The 27925-nt window shown below is 39.6% G+C and overlaps 1 protein-coding gene across 4 annotated transcripts; it reads right to left on the bottom strand.

Moving 5' to 3' along the window:
- Positions 1-6139: 6139 nt before the first annotated feature.
- HIKESHI (heat shock protein nuclear import factor hikeshi) lies at positions 6140-27925 on the bottom strand. 4 transcript variants are annotated; one of them, XM_058663706.1, is made up of 5 exons: positions 27628-27921; positions 23094-23331; positions 8281-8432; positions 7307-7425; positions 6140-6341 (listed from the first exon to the last, which is right to left on the bottom strand). In XM_058663706.1, exons 2-5 carry the CDS (start codon positions 23242-23244, stop codon positions 6287-6289), a joined length of 477 nt encoding a protein of 158 aa, XP_058519689.1. In that variant the 5' UTR covers positions 23245-23331; positions 27628-27921; the 3' UTR covers positions 6140-6286. The 4 variants fall into 4 exon arrangements, with proteins under 4 accessions (XP_058519689.1, XP_004589883.2, XP_058519690.1 ...); XM_004589826.4 differs by having other exon boundaries at positions 27695-27921; XM_058663707.1 differs by lacking the exon at positions 27628-27921 and adding an exon at positions 15653-15790 and having other exon boundaries at positions 23094-23231.

The raw sequence follows: 27925 nt of genomic DNA, 5'->3' as shown, positions 1-27925 counted from the left end.
GGGAACCGTTTTATTTGAAAGGAGAGACTGAGTCTGTTTAAACATAAGAGGGCCTATGCTGAGGCGTAATTAAACCTGCCGCCTGTGGTGCCAGCATCCCAGCCTGTCCTGGCTGCCCCATGTCTGATTCAGCTCCCCATCTGTGGCCTGAGAGAGCAGTGAAGGATGGCCCAACTCCCTGGACCGCTGCACGCATGTAGGAGACCCAAAAGAAGTTCCTGGCCAGCCTCAGACCAGCCCAGCCCGTCATTGGGGGCCATATTGGGAGGGAACCTGCAGATGAAAAGTGTGTGAGTGTGTAACTCTGTCTCTGAAACAAACATTTAAAGAGTAATAATTGTGACTCATACATGCACCCTTTCCTTTTTAACCTACAGTTCGTAATTTCTCTCACAGTTTGATCTACCCACTAAGGCTACCTCTTGATTTCTCATTTCTGATATTTGCTCTTGTCTTTCCCAATGGCATAATTTCTCTAAAGACAATCTGAACTGTAAGCAGCCATGTAGGGGAAACTTTTACATTAAAAATAGATTTTAGAGGTAACTTACATTAAAAGACAATGGATCAGATGGTGAGACTTTTTCAAATCGACTGGAGCGCTTGTGCTTCTTGAATTATATCAAAGCAGCACATACATTTAAAGGAATAACTCAAGGAATTCCGAAAGAGTGACCCAAAAATTGTATCCTTGAAATGGGCATATCTCGGGCCTGGCGCAGTAGCCTAGCGGCTAAAGTCCTTGTCTTGCACATGCTGGGATCCCATATGGGTGCTGGTTTGTGTCCTGGCAGCCCCGCTTTCCATCCAGCTCCCTGACTGTGGCCTGGGAAAGCAGTCAATGATGGCCCCAAAACCTTGGGATCCTGCGCCGGTGTGGGAGACCAGGAAGAGGCTCTGGGCTCCTGGCTTTGGATCAGCACAGCTCCAGGCGTTGCAGCCACTTGGGGAGTGAATCAATGGATGGAAGATAGTCCTTTGTCTCTCCTCCTCTTCATATACCTGACTTTCCAATAAAAATAAATAAATCTTTAAAAAAAAGCCCATATTCTCACTGGAGGCTGATAGTTCCTACAAAGAATGAAAAATCTTTGGAGAAAACAGACTACTGCAGTGAGAACAGCTTCAGCATTTGTTCCCTTTCCTGGTACTTGGTTCTACTGACACTGTTACAACTGTAGCAAAAGCATTTTGTTGACTTGGATTAAAGATTCAATTTTTATAGCACGAAGATTAGAATTAATGATACAAAGAAAATTCAAATATCAGAAGTGAGTTATGTTAATGAAATTGCCCTCTCTGAGAATTTAAACAGGTAATAAACTTTTCACAGTGCAATCAGAAAGGCTCAGAGTAGCGACTGTCTCAGAAAACCACTCAAGCTTTGCATTCCTTATGGCAAAAGACCATTAGGGATTTAGAACAAAGCAGCAGGCATTGTGGTGCAGCGGATTAAGCAATCAACCTGTACCAGCATTCCATATCCAAGTGCTGCTCCAAGATGGAGTTAGCAGGAAGCTAGCTCAGAAGTCACTCAGCTGGGACTTGAACCAGCACTCCTGGGTTGCCAGTGCTACAGTGTGCTGCTTTACCCACTATACCACAGCTCCCACGCCACTGGTGTCAGTCTCACATGAACATGAATGTGCGTTTCACCTGAAATTGAGTTATTTAAACACTTTCATTAAAGTTTTTTTTTTTGCTTATATGAAACTTAAGCTAGGAAGACTCAAATCTTGTCCCAATTTTCTAGGTTTGATTTAAAAAGTCTTTATACTAGTTTTGGATTAACTAAAACTTAGAGAATGCAATAAACCCCAATTTTTCCTTTTTTTCCCACAAAGTGACAAATGCTAAGATATTCAGGCACAGAAAACACCTTAAGTTTTATTATGCCTGATTTTGGGAAAAGCAAAATCAGAGTTGTTAGAAAAATTAGGATCATAAACCAAAACTATTCCAAAAAATCACCTCAGCCAATGTCCGTATGTAGCATACTACAAAAAAGTCAGCACCATTTATCACCTGTACTCACTGGATTTATTAAAATTCTTCTAAGACTTTTAAAAATAATTTACAAAGAGAAACACACATCACGGAACTCTATCAGCAATTGTCAGTTGGCAAGAACATTGTTAACTTTACATGTGTAGCCAGTTGTTTCCTTCCACTGGTTTACTTCCCCAGTACAACAGCTAGGATTGAGCCAGGCTGAAGCAGAACTCAAGAACTCTATTTGGGGTTCTTATCTGGATTGCACAAACCCAGGTCTCTGAGCCATTACTGCTGCCTCCCAGGATACATTAGCACAAAGCAGAACTGGCAGAAAGAGGAGTACAGGAACCTTATGGACTGTGGGCTTCCAAGCAACTGCTTAACCGTTGAGCTACAGTACTGTATACAATGTCTTCTGTTTTTTTAAACATTTGTTTTTATTGAAACAGCAGATCAGATCAATACAGAGAAGGACAAAAATCTTCCATCTGCTGATTCACTTCCCAAATGGTCACAATGGCCAGAGCCAAGCTGTTCCAAAGCTAGGGGCGAAGAGCTTCTTCTGGGTTTCCCATGGGCTTTGAGCCATCCTCTACTGCTTTCTCAGACCATAAGCAGAGAGCTGGATAAGGAGTGGAATAGCCACGACACAAACCTTATGGGATCCCAGTGCTTGCAAGGCTGGGAGGGAGAAGGTGGAGGATCAGAATTTAGCCAATTAAGCCATAGCACCAGGCCCACACTGTCTCGTTAAGTGTAACTAACTACTGGTAAACTGTCATGCCTGAAGCTGGAACATACCCAACCTAAAAACACTAGTTCGATCTCCAATACATCTTTAATAAGTCCTATGCTTCATTACATTCTGGTTCTACTAAACACACACACGCAACACTTGAACTGAAAATCATTCTATTACTATTACTTTATACACTGAAGAACTGACAGCTCATCCTGTTGAAAAGGAGTTGCCCTCTTAACTGCTCAGTTGTAAAACATTTCCATCTCAAACACCAACTAAATGGCGTTTTAATTTCTCATTCTATATTTTCCATTACTTTTGTATATACAATTGCTTTCAAAAAATCCATTCACAAAACTCTTTGCTAAGATATAATTCACATACAATTGAATTATTTAAAGTCTTTAAAGTTGTAGATCACTACTATCTAAATTCAGAACATTTTCATTCTTCCTGAAAGCCTCAGGCTTTTTAGTAGGTAATTCCATCTCCCAATCCCTCAAAACATTAAGCATCCATTAATTTAGTTTAGTCCCTGCATCTGTTGCTTATATTTTATATAAACGCAGTAAAAATGTGTGGTATTTCATAACTGGCTTCTTTTACTTAGCATGGTTTTTTTTTAAAGATTTATTCATTTTATTACAGCCAGATATACACAGAGGAGGAGAGACAAAGAGGAAGATCTTCCGTCCGATGATTCACTCCCCAAGTGAGCCGCAACGGACCGATGCGCGCCGATCCAAACCCGGGAACCTGGAACCTCTTCCGGGTCTCCCACACGGGTGCAGGGTCCCAGTGCATTGGGCCGTCCTCGACTGCTTTCCCAGGCCACAAGCAGGGAGCTGGATGGGAAGTGGAGCTTCCGGGATTAGAACCAGCGCCCATATGGGATCCCGGGGCTTTCAAGGCGAGGACTTTAGCCACTAGGCCACGCCACCAGGCCCTACTTAGCATTTTTAAGCCATTTTTTAAAAGATTTATTTATATTGGAAAGTCAGATTTACAGAGTGAAGGAGAAACAGGAAGATCTTTTGTCTGCTGTCCCTAAGTAGCTGCAAAGGACTGCGTTGAGCCAATCTGAAACAAAGAGTTTCTTCCAGGTCTCCCATGCGGGTGTAGGGTCCTAAGGCTTTGGGCCATTCTCTGCTGCTTTCCCAAGTGAAAAGCAGGGAACTGGAAGGAAAGCATGGCAGCTGGGACACAAACCAGCCCCCATATAGGATCGGGAGCATGCAAGGCAAGACTTTAGCCACTAGGCTACTGTGCTGGGCCCACTTAGCATGTTTTCCAGTTTCATCCGTGTTATACCACAAGTACTTCATCCTTTATTATTGATACTAATATGAATACACATATTATCTACACATCAGGTGATAGCCATTTGGGTGGTTTCCATCTTTTTGGTGATTATGAATAATGATGCAAGTGTTTAGGCACAAGTTTTTAAGTGTATGTCTTAATTTCTCTTACATTTTGTCTAAGTTTGGGCTACTGTAAGAAAGCACCACAGCTTGAAGTGCAACAAATGTTTACAGTTATTTTCTACAACATACTAAACCTGTGCCAACAGCTGGCTTTCACCTGTCACCCATACACAAAATTATGGATATAGAGTGACTTGAAGAAACATATTTCAGGTATTTAAAACCTTCTTCCTGTCCAGCATACATGCTTCCCTGAAGATACCCTGACTTCCAAATGAGCCATAGCTATCCAAAGTGATACCTCTCCATACATAATATGTAAGATAATATTCCAACAGCAATACATCTAGAAAAGGTGATTCAAAACTTGACATTTATCTTCTGCTCCAGCAGCCCAATAAACAAGTTTAAATTCACTGCCCAGGATTGCCATGAATGATCACAGTCGTTCCCTTAGCAAGCCAAGCCGCATTTTATGTTAGCACTTACCATTGTATCTCTACAAAATCATTGGACAGGTAGAACACATTCTGACCAGGCTAAAAAAAGTGGCTACCTAACTTTGAAGAATACACCCTGCTGGATTTTGTAATATGTGTTTAGGGTTTGGATCTGCCAGTCTAGGTTCCTGGATATATTTTTACATAAAAATAATCATTTTATTCCTGGTAGTTGTATTACAATTGGTTGATGCTTTCTCTTTTTTAAAGATTTAGTTATTTAAAAAGAGTTACCGAGGAAGAGACAGAAGTCTTCCAATCTGCTGGTTCACTTCTCAAGCGACAACAGCAGAGGCTAGGCCAAACCAAAGCCAGGAGCTTCTTCCAGGTCTCCCACGTCGATGTTGGACCCAAGTATTTGGGCCATCCTTCACTGCTTTCCAAGCATATTAGCAGGGAGCTGGATCAGAAGTGGAATAGCTGAGACAAACCCACCATGGTACCAATGCCAGCCCCAGTTGATGCTACCAAGAGAATTTCTTATTGTGTAGCCGTTGGCTATTCACATAATTCAACAATGATCACTCCATTAACAAGACTGAGGAGTTAATCACTACCATTGAAAACTTGACATGCAATTACAATCTAGGAAATAGCAATACAAGTCTGGATTCATCACAGCTCCAGAAGATAACAGCCTTTCTTTTAATAAGAACAGGACTGAAAACAACTTGCAAAATGTGTTAAGTCTAACCAAACTAACACTGCCAGTAAATAGCTAGGCTCAAAATAAATGCCAGCTCAACTAGGTCTACAAGGTTCAGGGTGTGCCCACTAATAAAATTAGAGCACAGCTTAATGTGCTCTGAAAGCACTACACAGTAACACCTGGTTTCCAAATGTTCACCAGGATCTGCCAAGGCAACCTAAAACTCACTATAGGCTTCAAATTCCTGTACTCTCAAGCACCCTTCCCTTCAAGGAAACCTCCATGTTCTCCAGTGCACACACTCTCTTGGTTCAGAAAGCGAATAAACCAACTTTGATCACTGGTGGTCTTTGGCCAATGGACTTCACCAGTACAAATGAAATGAAGAATTCTCTTTTACAGGAGACAAAGGCTTTATCTCTATATGCAAAAGTAATGAACTCCATGTTCTATATAAAAATGCCTAATAACATTATTAAAGTTCATCAGTATTAACTATGGCAATTTCATAAAACAAACAGAAATGTATGAAACTGTAGATACAAAAACCGACAGCCAGCCTGTTGTGATAAAATTCATAACATTAAATACTCCCTGAAAATAATGCTCCATGTCAAAATGTGTATTAGATATTTTTCAAAAGTCTTCCAACTCTAACACGCTTGATTTAAGGTTAACTACTCTAGCCATCCACTGTAAACTACGTGAGCAATGACATTCAGCACTGTGCTGGTTAAACAAGGGATGATGGTCAAAGCAACATTTCCCACTGTGTAGTAATACAGACTTAGGGGGAAAAGTCATTAATGATGAGCAGTTTTGAATGTTTTAAATTTTTTATAAAGATTTTAATTGCTTCAGTCACTAAACAGTTCTTACACTTAGATTTCATGATTCTTTTGTCTTCATACTTTCAAATGGATCTTCCAAACATGACAGATTTTAGGATCTGTCATATAGTGCCTTATTCAAATTATGTTTTCCAAAAGAGAGGATTCTGTGTCAGTCGCCTTTGAAAGTTTTCATACCTAGAAAAGCAAAAGTATATTTATAAGAAAATGGAAACTGAAATAAGATCTTTTATGATCTAAAAATAACTTATAAAAACAATTTCACATAAAATTTCTGAAAAGCTAAGATTAAAACATTTCAAAACCAATGTGGAAATTTAATTATTCTTATAAAGATAGTGTGGTGATTTAACTGTGAGAGCAGTTTTGATTAGCTATTAGAAAGCATAAATCATAATAAATTTTAATTACTTGTCTTCTGCAAATCTGACAGCAAGAAAGGGCCTAAAAATCACACTGAACTTTTCTTTTATTGATATGAGTAATTGATTCCAAACCACATAGCTACAGTGTGACAAAATTCAAACCTAGTGCATTCCAGTGCTTTCCCACGCTACAACACTGTCCCAGATCTCAACAAACATCTTCCTAAGCATCCGCCCACTACTAGAATATCCAAAGTGAAAAGAGATACCTATAAAACACAGACATGGCAAGGAGGCAACATAAATGTATTAGTCATTACATTCAGGATGCAGTGTAAACCGCCCAGATGCCCTACGCACGTTCACTTTAAATCAAGGCTTTTTATACTTAACAACAACAAAAAGTCAACTAATTTTGTAAGTTTCTTTGTATATGTAAAAATTTGCAGTCTTTACTAGTGGTCCCTAAAAAAAGGTAATTGTATTTTCTTTAAGAGTTCACAGTACAAATGAACTGAAGAATTCTCTTTTACAGGAGACAGAGGCTTTATCTCTATATGCAAAAGTAATGAACTCCATGTTCTATATAAAAATGCAGCTAATACAGAACAGAGTATGCAAGGTAAGGGCTATTTCTGATCTGTATCTTATAATACATACTTAAGGGCATGAAAATGTTATTGTAGTCTGATGTCCATAATAAAACAATATGCTTAAATGTTAACATATGTACATATACACAGTTATTCAGTCTTTATGTTAGAAAAAGACTCATACCATTTCAGAACCACATTTGCTGGAATGAACATTTCAGATGGACTTGGTGTCATCTGGGCCTGAGAGACAGCAAATGATGAAGCAAAATTGTAGAAGTTGTCCAACATTTTTTGTGTGAACTGTAAAGTTAACAATTAGTAGGTTAATGTATTATCCTCAAGATTCCACTGAGGCATCAATTTGCTTAATTAAAAATGTTCCTGGGGCCTGGTGCAGTAGTCCAGCGGCTAAAATCCTCACCTTGAATATGCAATGATCCCATATGGGTGCTGGTTCTAATACTGGCAGCTCCACTTCCCATCCAGCTCCCTGCTTGTGGCCTGGGAAAGCAGTCAAGGATGGCCCAAAGCCTTGGGACCCTGCACCCACATGGGAGACCTGAAAGAGGCTCCAGGCTCCTGGCTTCGGACTGGCTCAGCTCCAGCTATTGCGGCTACTTGGAAAATGAACCAGCAGACAGAAGATATTTCTTTTTTTATCTTCTCCTCTCTGTTTTTCTGACATTCCAATAAAAATAAATCTTCACAAAAGATGAAAATCAAGAAAAAATCAACAAGTTTCCTCTCCAGCAACAGCAACTTTTAAATACAAGGATTCCTGAGCCAAATAAATTTACCTTTTTATTCAATTTTTCCAGGAATTTTTTGAAGTACCCTCATGTAACTTCAAAAGCTTCAATTCACATTGTAAATAGTCTTTGCAATAACAAGGAAAAAAACACACTGACAACATTCTTGTGGCAGGCAGAGGCCCAATGATCTGAATCACTGCGTCCCAGGGTGGGTGGGCATTGGTAGGAAATGGAGCTTCACAGCACAGCCAGGACTCATAGCCAGGAATGCCAACACGGGATGAGGGTATCAAGGAGGCATCTTCCCTGCTGCACCAAATGCTCAGCCCAGGACACACAACTTTGCCGACCGTACTTTCACAAAGTAAAGGGAGACAAAAAAGTGAAATGTGTATTATAGTACCTGAGTGAATGAGTCAACTGAGGATACAGCTGCATTGCCTACTGGAGTCTGCTGAGCCAGACTGTCCAATAATTCCACTGAAATTCCAATCTGGGCAACAGATGGAGTCCGGACAATATTCATGGCTCCAAAGGGGTGTTGGCTCCCTTCTCCTGAAAGAAATGAGTACATTTAATACTTAAAGTGAATTTTTTTGGGGGGTGGGTAAAGGTTTATTTTTGCTTGAAGCCACCTGCAATGGCCAGAATTGGTCTGAAATGTGAACCAGGAGTCACCTTGGGCTCCCCCATGTGGGTGCACAGGTCCAGAGACTTAGGCCATCCTCTGCTGCCTTCCCAGACTGAGCACAAGGAGCACACAGGATCGGATCGGTGCCCATACGGGATGCCAGGGCTGCAGACAAAGGATTAGCCTAAATACATCACCATGCCAGCCCTAACTTGCATTCTTATAAATTTCCTCTTCTAAATATGTGAAGAACTTTTTATCTGTACACTTACACATATACTAAGAAGTTTTTATATGTGCAATTTTGTCTTTTCAGATAAATGTAAAAGGTTACTTGGTGCTTGGCATACTAAAAACAAACAAAACAAAACAAAAAAACTAAGTTTCCTATTAGGAAACATAGCTACTACTTTTCTAAAATTTATTAGAAATGACTAGCTATATATGGCAACAGAATGAAAATTATATAAGGTTTCACTGCTACTTCTGAAGGACCAGTTTTCAGAACCAGTTTTAACATTCGCTGATAACTTTATTAAACAAAAATCTTGCCATTATAACTGCAAGAAACAGCATATTTTACTAAGTGTGAAGGATCTTTCCACTCAAGAGCTGATAACTCCGGACAATGAAGAAATCTGAGCTTAGGGGTGAGTACGGCCTAGTGATGAACATGTTCCTGTCAAGCACCAGAAGGTATAGGCTCCTAACTACAACTGTCTATTAATACAGATCCTGGGAGGATGTAGCCATGACTCCACTTCCATCCAGCTCCCTGCTTGTGGCCTGAGAAGGCAGTAGCAGATGACCCAAGGCCTTTGGAGCCTGCACCTGCGTAGGAGACCTGGAAGATCCTGGCTCCTGGCTTTGGATCAGCTCAGCTCTGGCCACTGCAGCCATTTGTAGAGTGAACCAGTGGATGGAAGATCTGTCTCTCCTTCTCTCTGTAAATCTGCCTTTCCAATAAAAATAAATAAATCTTTAAAAAAAAAATTCAGTAGCTTTCACCCTTTATACAAAAAAGCATATTCTTAAGTATAGACCTAGGATACCAGTTAGTTTATACTTGGGAAATACAAATAATTTTGCTAATCCACATTAGACTTATTAAAAGAAAAACAATATATAATGAACACGTAGAAGACCAGAAGAAGCTCCTGGTTCCTGGCTTCAGATTGGCTCAGCTCTGTTCATTGCAGCCATTTGAGGAGTAAAGCAGTGGATGGAAAATCTTTCTCTTCATCTATTTCTCTTTACAAATCTACCTTTCCAATGAATTAAATATTTAAAATATGTGATTATTTACTGACATGGACTTTATCCTACTTGGAATATATTGAGCGACTTAAATATGTAGATTAAAAGGTATTTTAAATTAAATTTGGGGCATTTCTACTCATTAGTTTTAAAAACAAAATGTATAAAAGCTGAAAGAGATGTGGGACAGACTGGACCAGTCTGTTGCACATACTGGCAAGCATGGGAACCAGGGCACAGAGTAGGCTCCACAATGTTTTGTTCTATTTAATACCTTCTATATTGACATTATCTTATTATGACACATCATTCTCTTGATTTCCTTTGGCTCCTTAAGTATATATAACAGTTTGTTTAAAGACTTTGTTTAGAAACTATAATATCTGTGCTCTTTGCAGATATTTTACGTTCTTATGTGCATGGGCCTTACTTGGCTTCTCTGTATATATCATAACTTCTCACAGAAAAGTTGACATTTTGAATTTTACAATATCACAACTATAGAAATCTAATGTTTTTCCTTTCTCAGTATTAGCTGATATCTTTTGTTGTAGTTGTTTCCACATGATTTTTAACTCCATAAAAGTTGCTCTTTACCATGTATGGCAACCAAAGTCTTTCTTTTGTAAGTTTTATGATTAGCTAGTAATTAAAAGCTCTCCCTAATGTTAGCAAAGCAGTCTCCCAGACTTTGCAGATGGGCCTTCTGGGTTGGGCCATGCCTTCAAAAATCAGTCATGTTGCTTTCTCCCTCCTTCTTGCATAGAGTATTAAAGTCAAGCCGAGTGGAGTGCTTGGGACCTCCAAAGGTCTATCTTGAGCATGTGCATACTTCTACTCATGTATGTACACTTCCAGAATCCCAGAAATATGTCAAAAACTTCCAAGCATTAACTCCTCAAAATAACTTCCTCTCAGACTTCCCTTATAAATTTTCTAGTCTTGTTTCCTCATCTGTTGTCCTTTTCTTAATCAACAGAGATTAGTACATACGAGGGTACTTAACTTTAAGGGAAAGTGAAATTAAAAGATTTTGGTAAAAACTCTTTTTAAATTCAGGCAGTTTTTTCATAATATTCATTCTACCAGAACTTCTAAGGCTCCTTATTTGCATGATTTTTTTTGTAAAATCTACAACAAATAAAAGTATTTTTAATTTCATTTTCCACAAACTTTTGAAGCATATTAGTACAAATATAAATTATTTCTGATAAACACCCCCCAGTGAAGTTACTTGTGATAAAAGCAAGTTTCTTGAATTAGTCTGTTAGGTATTCATTTAAAAGATCAAAAGAAGTGAATCACAATTCTTTGCGATTGAGAAACCTTCCACCAGGACCAAGAACAGAGACAGCTATTTTCAAGGCCATCACTGAGCTCAGGAACAGGGGAAGGGGACCAGGGTAAGTTAAAATGCCACTAAGCTTACTGTTCTAAGATAGTGATTTTTCTTGCTTAACTGTTACCCTGATTACAAGTCTTTGATTGACAGTTTTGACAATTGATTCTGATAGATTTTGGCAGTTTTGTTACTGCTTTTATGAAGGGATACATTTCTGAAGTTTCCTATTCCACCATTTTATTTTCAACATCAAATTATGTTAGTCCAGAAAATACAGTTATTTGCCTAACTAGCTCCAATGATCTAGGAAAAAAATATTAGAACACAATACATATTTTAGTACCCAAAAAAAGAGTGGTCCTTTATTATCATTTGCTATATGGTTATAATGGAGATAAACAGACAGACATTTGGATAGATGGGGAATCTTGGATAGACATATAATTGACATAGCATGTTCAGAATAAAAAGTGAAAAAAACATTTTAAAAACTATTTTGGGGGGTGGGAAGAGAGTCTGTGTGTACTTCCTGATGGTTCACTTTCCAGATGCCTGTTAATGGTCAGGGTTGAGCCAGGCTCAATCCAGGTCTCACATGTGGGTGTCTGGAATCCAAAACGCATGAGCCACATTTGCAGTGTGTGCATTATCAGGAAGCTAGAACACAGGTAGATCTGATAAGAGAATGCAGTTATCCCAACTGGTGTCTTAACCACCATAGTAAACAACTGCCCTGAAAACAACTGTATTGGGATTATTAAAAGCATATAAATACAGAAAACTGAGATAATGATTCCATCTTTTATTTGTTTTTAAATTATACGGCTTTGCAAATATAGCTCAAGTCCTCTGAATGCAACTGCTCCTTAATGTGCATGAATGAACCTGGACTAGATAAACCTTGCAAACCTCCTAAGTCAGATGGCTAAAAGACTCTAACTTACGGTTACCTCTTGTGTCTTCTGGCACACACACTACCAAAACACAGTACCTGAAAGTTTGAAGCCTTTGACAGTTCATAATTAGATGAAGGATGGTCATCACCATACCAACCTGATAACCTTGAAATTACATTTTCCGGGCCCGGCGGCGTGGCCTAGCAGCTAAAGTCCTCGCCTTGAATGCCCCGGGATCCCATATGAACGCCAGTCCGTATCCCGGCAGCTCCACTTCCCATCCAGCTCCCTGCTTGTGGCCTGGGAAAGCAGTCAAGGACGGCCCAAAGCTTTGGGACCCTGCACCCGCGTGGGAGACCCGGAAGAGGTTCCTGGTTCCCGGCATCAGATCGGCGCCTACGGGCCCATTGCGGCTCACTTGGGGAGTGAAACACTGGATGGAAGATCTTCCTCTCTGTCTCTCCTCCTCTCTGTATATCCGGCTTTCCAACAACAATAAAAAAAAGAAAAAAAGAATCTAAAAAAAAAAATTACATTTTCCAATAATACATATTCTAAGAGCAATGTGTCTCACCAAAACTCATCAGCAATAAATATCTTAAACAGGTAAAAAATAATGTGACATTGTAATGTCTGAATTTTCATGTTTGAAAGGTACTAAAAAGAAGCATCATTAAGTCTATGGCTGTGCTTTGTATAGTACAAAGTAAAAGACAAAAGTCCTTACACAGGTGTCAAAGAGTTTATACTCTAACGGAAGCAGTTAAGTCACCAAACTGTTCTAAACTGGATTCACTATATTTGTCATTTCTAGCATTCCTTCTGATATTCTATGATTTCATGAAAACCCAACAACTATTTGCTGATCATCAACTCTGTGCCAGATGCCACTATGCATTTCATATAGATTATGTCTAATGCTCACATTTTTTTAGATTTATTTATTTTCATTAGAAAGGCAGATTTGTAGAGAGAAGGAGAGATACAGAGAAAGAGCTTCCATCCACTGTTTCTCTCTCCAAATAACAGCAACAACTGCAACTGAGCTGATATAAAGCCAGGAGCCAGGAGCTTTTTACAGGTCTCCCATGTAGGTACAGGATCCCAAGGCTTTAGGCCATCCTCCATTGCTTTCCCAAGCCACAGGTAGGGAGCTGGATGGGAAGTGGAGCAGCTGGGACATGAAATGGTGTCCATATGGTATGCCTGCACTTGGAGATAGAGGATTATCCAGTTGACCCAATGAGCTGGACCCTCAAAGAAATAGTTTTAATGCAAATATTATTACTACCTCCTTTTCACCTGAATTCTCTTCCAAGGTAGTATATCTTGGTTGATACTGCAGATTCAGTTACAAGTATGACTGAGATACAAAACAGACTACTTAGCTACAAAGTTAATGTTTAATTCATGATCCTATATATTTATATGAAATTTTATAGTATGAATTCGTAACTGATCCATTCATTTCTTACTTTACAATGAAGTTACGCAAGAGAGCAAGTCAAAAAATGTCAAAAGGGGCTCCCATTCTGGTTCACTAACTACGTCATTACACTAGATTAATAGTAGCATCCTAAGGTTTTATTTTCATTTTTTTTAAAGATTTCTTTATTTTTATTAGAAAGTCAGATTTACAGAGAGAAGGACAGTAAGGCAGATCTTCCATCCGCTAGTTCACTCCAAATGGGCACAACGGCCAGAGGTGAGCTGATCCAAAGCCAGGAGCCATAAGCTTCTTCCAGGTCTCCCAAGTGGGTACAAGGTCCCAAGGCTTTGGGTCATCCTCTGCTGCTTTCCCAAGCCACATTTGGGGAGCTGGAAGGGAAGTGAAGCAGCCAGGATTGGACCCTGGAGCACGCAAGACAAGGCTTTAGCCACTAGACTACCACACTGGGCCCTTTACTGTCATTTCTAACCAGCTTGATTTGTTTAACCTATTTTAAAACAGATGTAGAATTAATTTGAAAGTTCCTTCCTGGCAAAAGAGCTGGAAAAAAATGAGACCATAAATCCCATACAAAGACAGCTAGAAGTGCTGACACTAAACCATGGTAAAAAGCCTAAAAAAAGAAAAGAGCAGAATGACAAAGAACTTCAAATTGTGATTTTTAAAATACTGATTTTAACATTCCTTAAAAGTTCCTTGGTACCAAGAATTTATATACATGTAGTTTTAATATCACTGTTATAAAGGAAAAAAAGCTAGACAATTACGCCAGATTTGAAAATAAAAGTATAATTAAACACAGTAAATGACTCTGAATGGATTCTAGATGGAGAGAGAATTCTGACAGAGGGTGTTATGGGGTCAACTGGCAAAACTTACTGTAGATTGTGTATTAACAGTACTATATTCATTGTATAAATATACTGAATTTGACCATTAAACTGAAAGAGAACATTGTCGTACTAATACATAAAAGTATATACTAATGTGTTTAGGAATAAAAGGGCATGAGGTCTACAACTTATTCTCAAAAATTTAAGGAGCTATTGTCAGGGCATAGCAGGTTATAACAGCATCTGTGATAACAATATCCCACATGAGTACCATTTCAAGTTCCTGCTGCTCCGCTTTTAACCTCTTGAAAGTGGCAGAAGATGGCACAAGTGCTGGGGTCCCCATAGCTGTAGCTACTGGCTTAAGCTTAGTCCAGCCCTGGCTGCTGTGTTCATGTGAGGAATGAACCAGAGGATAGATGGAAGATTTTTCTCTCATTTTCTCCTCCTCCCTCTCCTTCTCCCTTTCAAATAAATAAAACAAATGTTTAATTCTCTCCAAAAAATAACAAATAAAATGTGGCAAAAACTATAAATAAAATGTGGAGAGGATATGCTGGTGTAGCATGTTAATCCACTTCCTACAGTGCTTGCATCCTATATAGGTGCCGGTTCATGCCTCAGCTATACCAGTTTCAATCTAGTTTCCTGTTTATGGCCAGGGAAAGCAGGTCCCATGTGGGAGACCAAGAAGCTCCTGGTTTCAGATTGGTTCAGTTTTTGGTTGCTGCACCCATTTGGGGAGTGAATTGGCAGCTGGAAGATCTCTCTCTCCTTCTCTCTAAATCTTCCAAATAAAAATAAATAAATCTTCCAAATAAACAAATATAATGTGGGAAACACTTAAGTGTGGGGAACAGTGCAAAGAATTCTTCATACGATTCTTCTACTTCTCTTTTAAAACTTTTTAAAAATAAAGTTTACCTAAATTCCTAAAACAAAAAGATATCTTAACATATCAGAATTTATTACATTTAAAACTTCACTCCGAAGTAACAGTACCTCATAGTAGACCATTGGTCAAAATAAGGTAGAAAAGAAAAAGAAAAAAATATCAGGTAACTAATTTACTCTGAATATTTGAAACATAAAAGCATTCTGTAGGGTTCTACTGTGTATTTTGTTAGCACTCTGGGGTCTGAAACCAAGCATTAGCCATTTCCCATAACAAGAATATGTTACAAAGCTTTATCACATTACTTTCGCACAAACATATACTCCCTCCTTATGCTACTGATGATGTGAGCAACTATTTCTTATTCTTCTACTGTACAATCACATAAAAAACTGCTACAGACACATCAGGGAATATTTGTAAAGCTGAATGTGTTTTTATTACATCTAACCTAATGTCCTACTCCCCCACCTGCTCTTCCAATCTTGGCCTCTTCTGTCTCTCATTCTCCATTTAATTCTCCATTGTAGATGCCACTGGAATTCTCCCTGACTGAGGCATTGAGCCATTTTCCTCTTTGTCTGTTGCAACACTTTACAAATAGTTAACCTACAGAGAAAAGGAAGGTTTTACGTTGAACTTTATGGGTATGAAAGAGTATGTGGATGTGGCTTAAACAAACTCTTCAAATAGTATATGAACTGTACAAATATCATTTTATCAACTTTTAAATGCACATAAACATGCATAAATACACATTATAAAATTTTCAATTACTCATACTTAGTAAGGGATAAAGCTTTCTCCTTCTAACTTCAGAATCAAATTTTCAAATTCTAATTTAAAATATATTTATGCTTCTGATACATCAAAAACCCAAGTTTCTTAAAGTTACTATTACATGCAATCTTATTACTTCTAGTGTTACAAGATTTTTAACAGATATATAAGTCATTGTAACTAGAAATCAGTAATCATTTGACCTTCTACCTGAATACCTAAAGGATGGTCACAATTTTTTTTTAATACATACTACAGTTAATGACGCTAGTACAGCTAAATATTACCTTCATAACCTATTTTAAGAAAAAACAATATCAATAGTTTTAGTGTAAAATTTAGAAAATACTTAGGCATAAGTGGAAAACAGATTCTTCATTATAATTATGGGTCTCATTTGTATTAATGAGATGGACACAATTCAGAGACGCAGATTACAGACAGTCAGAAGCCTTCCATGAAAAAAGTACAAATGACGTCCACTGAGAAAATTCTTAAGAAAAATTGGACCTGCCTGATCATGAAATGTTTTTCTGGGTCAGACCAGGTCAAAACAAAAGTGAGTAAATAATCCTTTTTGCCTCTGCTACTCAACTCTGAAGGATATGGAAATTCCATATTTTAGGGAAGCAAGCACAAAATATCTCTGAGTTATAGAGCTCTTGGCTTCTTATTGTCTGTCTGGTATCCTCACATGCTATTAACAGCTTCAATGTTGAACTCTGGTACAAAGATTTTTTAAAAATGAGACAAATATCTTAAATGAAAATTAATCATGGGCCTAGCACAGTGGCTAAAATCTCCTTGCCTTGCACACTCTGGGATCCCATATGGTTGCTGGTTCTAATTCAAGCAGCCCTGCTTCCTATCCAGCTCCCTGCTTGTGGCCTGGAAAAGCAGTCAAGGATGGCCCAAGACCCTGGGAACTTGCACTCACATGGGAGACCCAGAAGAGGCTCCTGGCTCCTGACCTCATATTGGCTCAGTCCCAGCCATTGCAGCCACTTCAGGAGTGAAATCAACGAAAGGAAGATTTCCTCTCTCTCTCCTTTTCTCTGAATATTTGACTTTACAATAAAAATACAATAACCCTTTAACAAATAAATAAATAAATCACAAAAATGTGATTCTATCCTAAATTTTTGTCATTATATTCAAAATTCGACTAAGTGATCATTCAAGAAAATCTGGAAATGAACTCCTGTAAAACTTATAAAATTAAGTTTCAAAGCTGTCAAATATAGATACGTATCTTATATTCCAGGAACCATCAAAAACTAATGCAAAATTACACGATAATGCTCACAGAAAAGAGAATTAAAAGGTAAGTTTATTTTGAAGTTGATTCAACAGTAGATCTTCAAAAAGTTCAGAAATTACATATTAAGTTCAATTACATGCTATAAAAAAAACTATGTGTATAAATTTTGAAAATTTTTACTTCTTTTAATTTGAATTTCCCTGAGGTTTCTGAAATACAAATAATTTAGAAGAATGCCCTGAAAAAGAGGAGAAATGGAAGAAAACAAAAAAACACAATCATGTAAGTAAATACTTGTGTTAATGAACTAATGCAGATGCCAGCATTGCAGTATACCTGGCCAAGCCCCCATTCTGCATCCCACATCAGCACAGGTTCAAGTTCCAGCTGTTCTACCTCAAATTCAGTTCTCTGCTAACATGCCGGACTTGGACCCCTGCCACCTACATAGAAAAGGATTGAATATAACACTTCTGGCTTCAGTGTGGTTCAGCACTGGCTGTTGCAGCTATTTGGAAAGTGAGCCATGGTATGAAATATCAAATTCAGTTTTCACAGTTGTTAAGTACAGATGTGTACCTATAACTCTACTTTTCAAATAAAATCTTAAAAAAAAAAACACACAGCATTAAGTTTATCAAGTGTTCTCCCCACCCTAATATGCTGGTTAACAAGTTTTGTCCAATTTAATCAAACCTAACCCCGACCCTCAAAGGTTAAAAAATATTGATTCATTACATATCCACCTATTCTTTTCACTAAATTTCCAACTGTTAAATAATAGGTCTAGTCTTTCAAAACTATAAATTAGGAATTTTAACACTTCAAACATGCAAAAGGTAACTTACTAATTAAAAACCATTGAAATATTTTAATAGCATTCTACCATTTGTTTAATATTTACTAAGTCTAAATATTTTAAGTTGTTCTTGGTATAGTAAGTATTGTTTTACTATCACAAATATTGCTTTGAAAATTTGTCTATAAATGAGCAACTGCCATGTTACAATGGGAATGAGAAACAACTAAAGGAAAATGAAAAAAAAAAAACATTAGAATTAGTCTTTTTATCATAATGCAAATAAAGCCATTTTCCCATTACTCTGCCATTTGGAGGTCAGATATTTTAACTAGTCTATAACACACTTTTTTTTTAAGATTTATTTTATTTTTATTGGAAAGTCAGATATACAAGAGGAGGAGAGACAGAGAAGAAGATCTTCCATCCAATGATTCACTCCCCAGGTGACCGAAATGGCCGGTACTGCGCTGATCCAAAGCCAGGAGCCAGGAACCTCTTCCAGGTCTCTCATGTGGGTGCAGGGTCCCAAGGCTTTGGGCCATCCTTGACTGCTTTCCCAGGCCACAAGCAGGGAGCTGGATAGGAAGCAGGGTTGCCAGGATTAGAAGTGGCACCCATCGGATCCCAGGCGCGTTCAAGGTGAGGACTTCAGCTGCTAGGCCACCATACCGGGCCACACTTTTTTATTAAAATTTTGGTTCTAGTAATTATATAAGCTAGTTTATTTAATTGAGAGGAAAATATTACATATACATATATGGGTATATATGTGTATGTACATATATATGTATTATATATAATGTGTACATTAGACATATGTATACTAGTTCAACTGACAGAAAAAATAAAATATTGTTGCATATTTTATATGTATATATGTCACATGACATATATACATTATATAACGGACACATTATATATGACATATATGTACAAACACATATAAATAGAACACAGTATAACATTCTAATCAGAGTAAGCAAGCATGGTTGCTTCATCAAACACTGACCATTTCTTTGAGGTAAAAATATTCACAATCAGGGCCAAATGCAATGGCTAAAATGGCTAATCTTCAACCTCAAAGGAAGGCATCCAATATCGGTGCCAGTTTATGCCCCAGCTATTCCACTTTCCATCCTGCTTCCCGCCTGTGGCCTGGGAAAGCAACGAAAGATGCCCCAAGTATTTAGGGCCCTGTACCTCCGTGGGAGAATCAGAAAAAGCTCCTGGCTTCAGATCAGCTCAGCTCCAGTTGTTACAGCAATTTGGGGAGTAAACCAGTAGATGGAAGATCTTTTCTGTCTCTCCATTTCTCTTACTCTACAAGTAGTCATAAGAGACAAACTGGACCAGGCTGAAGCCAGGAAATAATTTTAGAACAACAATAGGGAGCAGCCTGGACCAGGCCAGGGAACTGTACCCAATGGCATACAGGTGGCCCACGTAACGGGGGAAAGGCTGGGCCAGTTCATATCACCCACTGGCGAATCTGAGCACCAGAATGGAGTGTGGGTTGGGCAAGGCTGGGTCACAATACAAGCCAGTTCATATGAGGGTCAGCCCTGAGGACAAATGGGCTAGGCTAGGCTGTAGCTACCACCAGCGTGAGTTGCAACTGAGGTTGGGTCAACTCAGTCAGGCTACAACACCTACTGGCAAATGCTGAAAGGCAGGTCATGCCAGATTGGTCTGCAGCACCCAACAAGCATACATGAGACCCAGGTTTGCGGGGATGAATCCAGTAGGAGACTGCATTGGGCTCCCCAGCTGGACCATCATTCCCACTGGAGAGCATAAGTTAAGATGAGGGCAGACCAGACCAGGCAGGGCTACAACACCTGTTGGCCTGCATGTAAGCTGAATCAGGGAAAAGCCAGGCTGGGTTAACTATTCCTAACGGTGCAAGCTAAGTCAGAATGAGTGTGGGTTAGATGGACTTTGCCATGGCAGCATCAGCTGGCAGATGCTGGCACAGGGGCAAATACTGTCAAGTTAAACTGCACAACCATCTTAGAGGAGAGTGCAGGATCTGGAAGTGGGAGTGGGCCTGATAGGGAAACAGTGGATACCTCCCTCTTGGATTGCCACTCCCACTAGTGAGCATAAGAACAAGGACTGGGGCAGGCATGGCTAAACTAATAGTGGCACCCATCGACACATGTGTGGGCTGGATAGTGGGGCTGGTTGGGACGAACTGGGCTTCAATACCCATCAACATGTATGAGAACTGAATGGAATGTGGGACAGACTAGACCGGTCTGCTGTACATACTAACAAGCACAGGAACCAGGGCAGAGGGTGGACCTGGTGGGGGTTACTGCAGGTCCATTCAACGAGGCTGCAGCTCACACTGGTGTACATGGAGGCCAAGTGTGTGGCTGGCAGGATCAGGATGGGCTGCAACACCCATTGGTTTGTGTAAAAGACAGGGCTGGAGACAGAACTGATCCAGCAATTGCAACCACCAGTGTGGCATAAGTTGAATGGGGTGACAGACTGTGCCAGACCCTGTATTAGCAAACACCCAAGAATTAGGTCAGGGATCACCTCAGATGAAGTTTCTTGGGCGATTCCCTAAAAGTTGAACTGCTGGACTCAGAACCCCAACCATGGGGAGAATAGCAGGTTCCATGGTCTGACCATGGAATGCATGTGTCAGAACTGGCCTCCTCAGTGGCTTAGATGGAACAGTAGACAGGATATCCAGTTGCACATGGAGGATATGGCAGTACACTGGAACCTGCAGAGGACACCTGGTACCATAACAGAGGATGGAAGGAAGAACAAACGGATCAACTACCCCAGCCAAGTGTTGGCAATGAATTACTGGGCAAAGGAAGACGCTAAGGTGGATTGTGTCAACCAGTGGATTCTGGGGAGATTTCATTGTGCTTGGGGTGGCAAGATTGGCAGTAATTCAGAACTGTTAATCTTCTGAAACCTCATGAACAGCACTCCCACAGCATGCCCCACATCGGGACCCTGGGGTGGTGTCAGGTGTCTGTCTGTCCTCCATCCCAGGGTGCAGAGATATTTGGGAGGCTGTGTGGCTTCTCTCCTTGTCTGCCCTCTCCCCTGATACCGGAAAATAAAAAAGAGAATGTGGAAATGGTGATCTCTCCTACCTTCTTGTAGCCCTTGAGCCTTACCACCCTAATTAACTATGCAGAAATCATCAAAAATAAAACAATTTTTAAAAAAAATTCTATCCTGGCCTCCCACTTAGATCACAGGAGCCTGATGTACTTGGATCATCATCTGCTACAATTCTAGGTTCATCCAAATGTATATGAAGGATATGGCAGTACATTGGAACCTGCAGAGGACACCTGGTACCATGGCTAGGACAGAGGACAGAACAAACTGATCAACTACCCAAGCCAATCATTGGCAGTGAAGAGCTGGGCAGACAGAGACACTCAGGTGGACTTTAGTAGCCAGTGGATTCGGGAGAGATTTCATCGTGATTGGAGTGGCAGGTTCGCCAGCAATTCAGGACTGTTGAACTATCAAAACCTCTTGAGAAATTCATGGTGTTGTAAATTTCTATTTTCCTTACTGTTGTTGATTTTTTATTGTGGCTTTTCATTTAAGAGGGAGGTGTGGTGACTGTGTAATGCAGACTATCTTGTCCAGATGTGAGGATGCAGTACAGTACGCATCTGTACTTCCAGATCAAAGATGGACTACTAAAGAACTATTAACTATATCTTGACAATGGAAAGTTGGACTCTCCGCCACTGTCCATGCCCGCGATGATGAACATGTGACTATTTATGAAGAGCTATGCAATAGTAATATAGGGAAATATGGTGGTGGGGAGAAGATTTGGGGAGGAGGCAGAGGGAAATAAAAAAAATAAATAAATAAATAAATAAATAAAAAGAGAAAAAATAAACTTAAAAAAAAAAGATGAGAGGTGTGATCAGAGTTTCTGTGGGGCTGGTTTGTGGTGGAGTGGGTTAAGCTGCCACCTGCAACTCTTCCATCTCCCTCTCAGGTGCCATTTTGAGTCTCTAATCTTCAAACTTGAATCCAGTTCCTTGCTAATGTGCCTTAGAAAACAGTGCAAGATGGCACAAGTGCCTGGGTCCCTCCCACCCATGGGGAGACCTTGATGGAGTTTCAGGCTCCTGGCTTTGGCCTGGCCCAACCCTGGCAGCTGTGGCCGTTTAGGGAGTGATCCAGAAGATATAACAACTTTCCCACTCTTTCTTCCCCTGTCAGCTCTGTCTGTTGTGACCTTCTGTGGAATGAACCAGTGGATAGAAGTACTTTGTTTCTGCTTTTCTGTACAAATCTGACATTTCAATAAAAATAAATAAATCTTGGAAAAAAAAACAAAAAAGAATGTAAGTCATTTCATGCAAGAATGTGATCATTACTCTTAAATCTCCATTGCAGATACTGAAATGTTTGTTAACCATGTTACTTAAACACGCTCCATACATGTTGTCTAAATAACAGTTTCCTATGAACTTCATAAACAGTTTGTAGCAGAATGCATTTTTAAGGATTTTCATATATGTCTTCATCTAGCTTTTTAAGGGAATCAAAGATTCAATGGAAGTAAATGGCACCTAATCCTGTTTCAGTCTCAATTTTCTGCACAAAAAAGTATACAAATAAGGACACATCCCCGATATCTACAGAACAAAGCGAAAAACATTGGAGGGACATTCGATCCTAAGAATTCAAAAACCGTAATGGAAGCAATGAAGCACTCCAATTTCCCATTAGTTTACCTTTTTCATCTGTTCACTTAAAACAGGGATGTGTAACATGAGAAGACTCCTCTCATTACCTAGTAAATCATCCACTAATACAAAACAACAATCTACCCGCTGAGGAGTTCTCGCCAACAGCAGAGTGCAGATGTGAGGAGCCACCAAAAAATCTCACTATTTTTGAAAAGTTTCTGTATCCTTAAAATAATAGTGATAATTACAATAATAGCATCTTCTGCCTTAACAATAAAATAAGATGGAAAATTTAAGAAGCCATGTTTCATATTACATTATTTAAGAACAAACTTTAACTGTGAAACTATTTTAATAGATTATTCTTACCAGATTTAAGACCTGAAATTTTGAAGATGGCACTTGGCTTCCCATTTGTGACAAATCCTAGGAGCTGCCATACAGGAATTCCATTTGAATCAGGATAGGAAAAGTAGACAGATCCTCCCATTCCTTCAGGAAACGGAATTGTTCCAAGCATAAAAACTACAACATGGTTGATACTTTCATAATCCGGCAGGTCAAATACAAATTTATCCTCTGCTACTTGCTGTGCAGCTGTTTGTACCTAGAAAATAAAAAACCTGCTTTAGTTCAATAGTTTTATGAGTTCCTGTAACTCTCACAATAGCACTAATAATCATGATACCCGTACAGTGGGCTACGCCCATTATACCAAATATAATGTTAAGTTATTATACTATTCCAATTATGAAATTACCAAATCTATGCATATCATTTCATAAAGCATTAAAAACTATGCTGCTTAAGAGCAATGAAATAATCATGCAAGCAAATAAATACATCTTAATGCTTCTCTACAAAGCATCAGACATTCTGTGAAGAGGAACTTAATATCACTTATTTGGTCTCAAATGATCATATAATTAATGCAGTCTTATAAAAATACAATGAAGTTGTTTCAGGTATGTCCTGGTAAGATTTGAGTCACGTAGATAACTGTTTAGAATGTTGTCAAAATCTAAGGTTATTCAAAACTCCGTGCCATCAAACACTGACTCTCCGGTCTGAAAGTAAAGAACGTCAGGTAATTAAAATGAGTGAGCATTTCAAACTAGTCAACCCTCATTATTTGCAGATTATGGACCTGTGAATTCACTTACTCACAAAAACCCACTTGTAGCCCCACATCAATGTTTGCTGCACTTCTGTGGCCATTCATGGCTACTCTGAGGAGCAAAGTACCAAAAACAGGAGTTACTTGACTCACGGTACCAGTTGCGGTGGAAGAAGGCCATGCTGTTTAGTTTGTCTTTTTTTTTTTTTTTAAGATTTCATTTATTTGAAAGGCAAAATTATACCAAGAGGGAAAGACAGAAAGACAGAGAATCTTGCACCCAGTGGCTCACTATTTGAATGGCTAGCTGCCAACAGACGGGACTGTGTGAGGCCAAAGCCAAGAGCTTCCTTTGGGGTTTCCAGGGAGTATAGGGACCAAAGCACCTGGGACATCTTCTTTTTCTCAAGCACACTGGCAGGGAGCTGGATCAGAAGCAGAACACGCAGGACTTAATTCAGTGCTTATATGGCTTACGGGGATTGCAGGCAGCAGCTGAATCCATTATGCCACAACAGTCTGCTGTTTCAGTTCTTATATTTGTGAACTAGAGTATTTTTATCTATTTAGCATCACGTTTGCCTCTTTTGAGTTGCTATTGATTTTGCTCTTGAAAATGACAAAGTGAAATGTTGTAGTGTTTCTAAGCCCCCCACCAAAGCTATAAAACTGCTTTCAGATAAAGTAATTGTATTAGATAAGTCTTACTTGAATAGGAATTATGCCATGGCCATTACTTGAATATTAATTATTACTAATGCATGTTAAAGTGTCTTTAAATAGAAACACATATAAATGAAAAATTGGAAACAATGGTCTCACCCACTTCACCCAAATTTTCTATCCTTCCTAACCTAATTAACTATGTAAATATCATCAAAAAACATATAAAACAAGGTTGTGATAGGCTGATTGAAAATGTCGTTAACTAAAGGACCTTAGGAACCTTACCCTGACTCCCAGCACAGGTAATGCCTGTTATATAGAGAACTACATACTTATTTTGGGGGGGAAGGGTGTATACATTATAATTACAAATATGGCCCTACTGGTCATAGAAATTTTCTTTATAGACCATTACTATTGAGAAAAATGATTAACTGATTGCAAAAATTCTAACAACCCTGGGAAGTTTCCACTTGACTCATTTCATAATCTAATTTTTTGGCTCCAGAATGGAATAGTTTATAAAATAAAACCAAATTTTATTGAAGTTTAAGAAATTCACTTTCGGGTCCGGCATGATAATGTAGCAGTTAAAGTCCTTGCCTTGAATGTACCAGGATCCCATATGGGCGCCGGTTCTAATCCCAGCAGCCCCGCTTCTCATCCAGCTCCCTGCTTGTGGCCTGGAAAAGCAGTCGAGGATAGCCCAAAGCTTTTGGACCCTGCACCTGTGTGGAAGACCCAGAAGAGCTCCTGGCTCCTGGCTTCAGATCAGCGTATCACCGGCTGTTGCGGTCACTTGGGGAGTGAATCATCAGATGGAAGATCTTCCTGTTTCTCCTCCTCTCTATATATCTGCCTTTCCAATAAAAATAAATAAATATTTTTAAAAAATACACTTTCACAGAAAAAAAATCTTTTTTATATTTTCAGAAAATTACTGATGAGGCCAGCATATGGTGTAGCAGCTTAAGCCTCTGCCTATGCCACCAGCACCTCATCTGGGTGCTGGTTCAAATCCCAGCTACCCCACTTGCAATATAGTTCCCTGCTAATGGTTTGGAAAAGCAGTAGAGGATGTCCCATAGGGACCCTGTACCCACATGGGAGACTCTTGGCTTTGGAGCTGGCCATTGTGGCCATTTGGGGAACGAACCAGAAGATGCTAAGGTCTGTCTCTCAGTCTTTCCCTTTCTGCAGCTTTGAAGTAAACTGTTAAGTAAAACATATTTTTTAAAAAGAAGTTACTAAAAAAGAAGTTACTAATAATTGATATTTCAGATTCATTAGCAAAAAGAAATTAATTTTAAAAGCACTTACATAAATATACTGTAAAATTATGTAACCTTTTTTGGCTTATTTTTTAATTGCTTTTATTTCTCTATTCACCAAAACACCCTATGTGAATTACTATTAGATTTGAAGACTATGGGCCCGGCACTACAGCATAATGGTTAAAGTCCTCGCCTTGAATGCGCCAGGATCCCATATTGGTGCCGGTTCTAATCCCAGCAGACCCACTTTCCATCCAGCTGCCGGCTTGTGGCCTGGGAGTGCAGTCAAGGACCACCCAAAATCTTGAGACCCTGCATTTGTGTGGGAGACCCAGAAGAGGTTCTGGGCTCCTGGCTTTGGATCGGTTTAGCTCTTTGTGTTGTGGCCACTTGGGGAGTGAATCATCGGACGGAAGATCTTTGTCTCCGTTTCTCCTCCTCTTGTAGATCTGCCTTTCCAATAAAAACAAACAAATCTTAAAAAAAAAAGTAAAAAAAAGACTAAACAGTCAGTTATTACTATCTAGACTGCAACTTATTTTCTGCTGCTGGTTCTATTATTTGCTGGTTGTAATGAAAATACTTATTTGTCTCCTCTATAATACCCCATTTACCAGTAGAAAAAAAAAAACTTAAAAACACACTGCAACATAACTTCACGTGCTAGTTATAAGGCACAATCAATTGCCCTGTATTAAACCTATACCAAAGTTGCGTGTTCTGAAAATCAGGTTCTCATTTCCTCCTTTTACACTTTCTGACACTTTAAAATACTCCAATTTAAATATAAAGATTACAGTGTGCGTGTGGAAGGGTGCTTAGGTAGGGGGTAAGGGAAATCCCAGGGCCTATAAAACTGTATCATAGAATGATAATAATAATACTAAAGTGTGTGTATACATTATATATATATATATATAAAATAAAACAAAGGACCCAGCACGGGAGCCTAGTTGCTGAAGTCCTAGTCTTGTATGCACTGGGATCCCATATGGGCATCAGTTCATGTCCCAACTGCTCTACTTCCCCTCCTACTCTCTGCTTGAGACCTGGGAAAGAATGATGGGCCAAAGCCTTGGGACCCTGTGCCCAGTGGGAAAACCGGAAGTAGCTCCTGACATCTGGTTTCAGATAGGTTCAGCTCTGGCTGTTGTGCTCATTTGGGGCAGACACCTCCAACAAATCTGGCCTTGAAGAAACTTCTACTGGCTTTCCATCACAGAAATGCATCAAGTGCTGGGTAAACAACCACAAATAGTATTACAACTAAATTTCCTTCAAAGTTAGCTAGCAGTATGAGAGATGCATGAACTCCATATAGCATTTTGTTTTTAACATACATAGTCATTAACTACTTCATTCCTTCATGACTCTCACCGGAGGGCCAAAACCATCCCAGGCAGGACATTTTCCCTCTCAAAGGCAGGCAATCCGAATTTATGCCACTAAGAGTACCAAAAACCACCTGCTACACACAGGGCTCCCAATCATTCAGGAGAGAGAGTGTGCAAAGGCTTCCTAGAATCGTGTGCAGAGTAAATACATGATCAAAAGCCGATAAGGGAAAATCAAAAAGGGAGCTACACCATTTAATAAAGGAGAATTTTAAGAGAAGACGAATTCTAGGAGAAAGGGGTATGTGTGGCCAAGACGTCTACGGATAACACTGCTGAAAGAACAATTGACAAGCGTGCACAGCACCACACCAGCAGTTGCTAGAAAATGCAACTCTGCAAGTTGGGCAAAAAAGTCAACCCCCGCCTCCTGCTCTCCTCCCGTACCCGGTCCGAAAGTGGACAAGGAGTGCTGTCACCGTATCCCCAGCCCCGCCGCACGCCCACCACACCTCCACGCCCGGAACCTCGCCCTCAGCATCCTGACCTCTTCCTTAGATCACCCAGCCCCATCCTCACCAGCCTCCCCGCCACCAGGCAGCCAAACATGGCGGCGGCGGCTCTCCTCGGCCGGCTAGGACTTGACGCCGGCGGCTAGGAATCCTGGAGATTCTGCCCTAGTCGAGCCCAAGAACGTTCCAGAACTTAAGAGAAAGCGCCCGCCTCTCCACTACATAGCAACTGGGCCAGCGGCAGGAACACCTTCTGCCCCGACGACCTCTGACCCTTCCCTTTCTGCCAGTTCAACGA

Source organism: Ochotona princeps, chromosome 4 (genome assembly GCF_030435755.1).
Source record: "Ochotona princeps isolate mOchPri1 chromosome 4, mOchPri1.hap1, whole genome shotgun sequence".
Lineage (NCBI taxonomy): Eukaryota > Metazoa > Chordata > Mammalia > Lagomorpha > Ochotonidae > Ochotona > Ochotona princeps.
The sequence above is the reverse complement of the archived record's forward strand: the minus strand, read 5'-3'. Positions and strand labels throughout refer to the sequence as shown.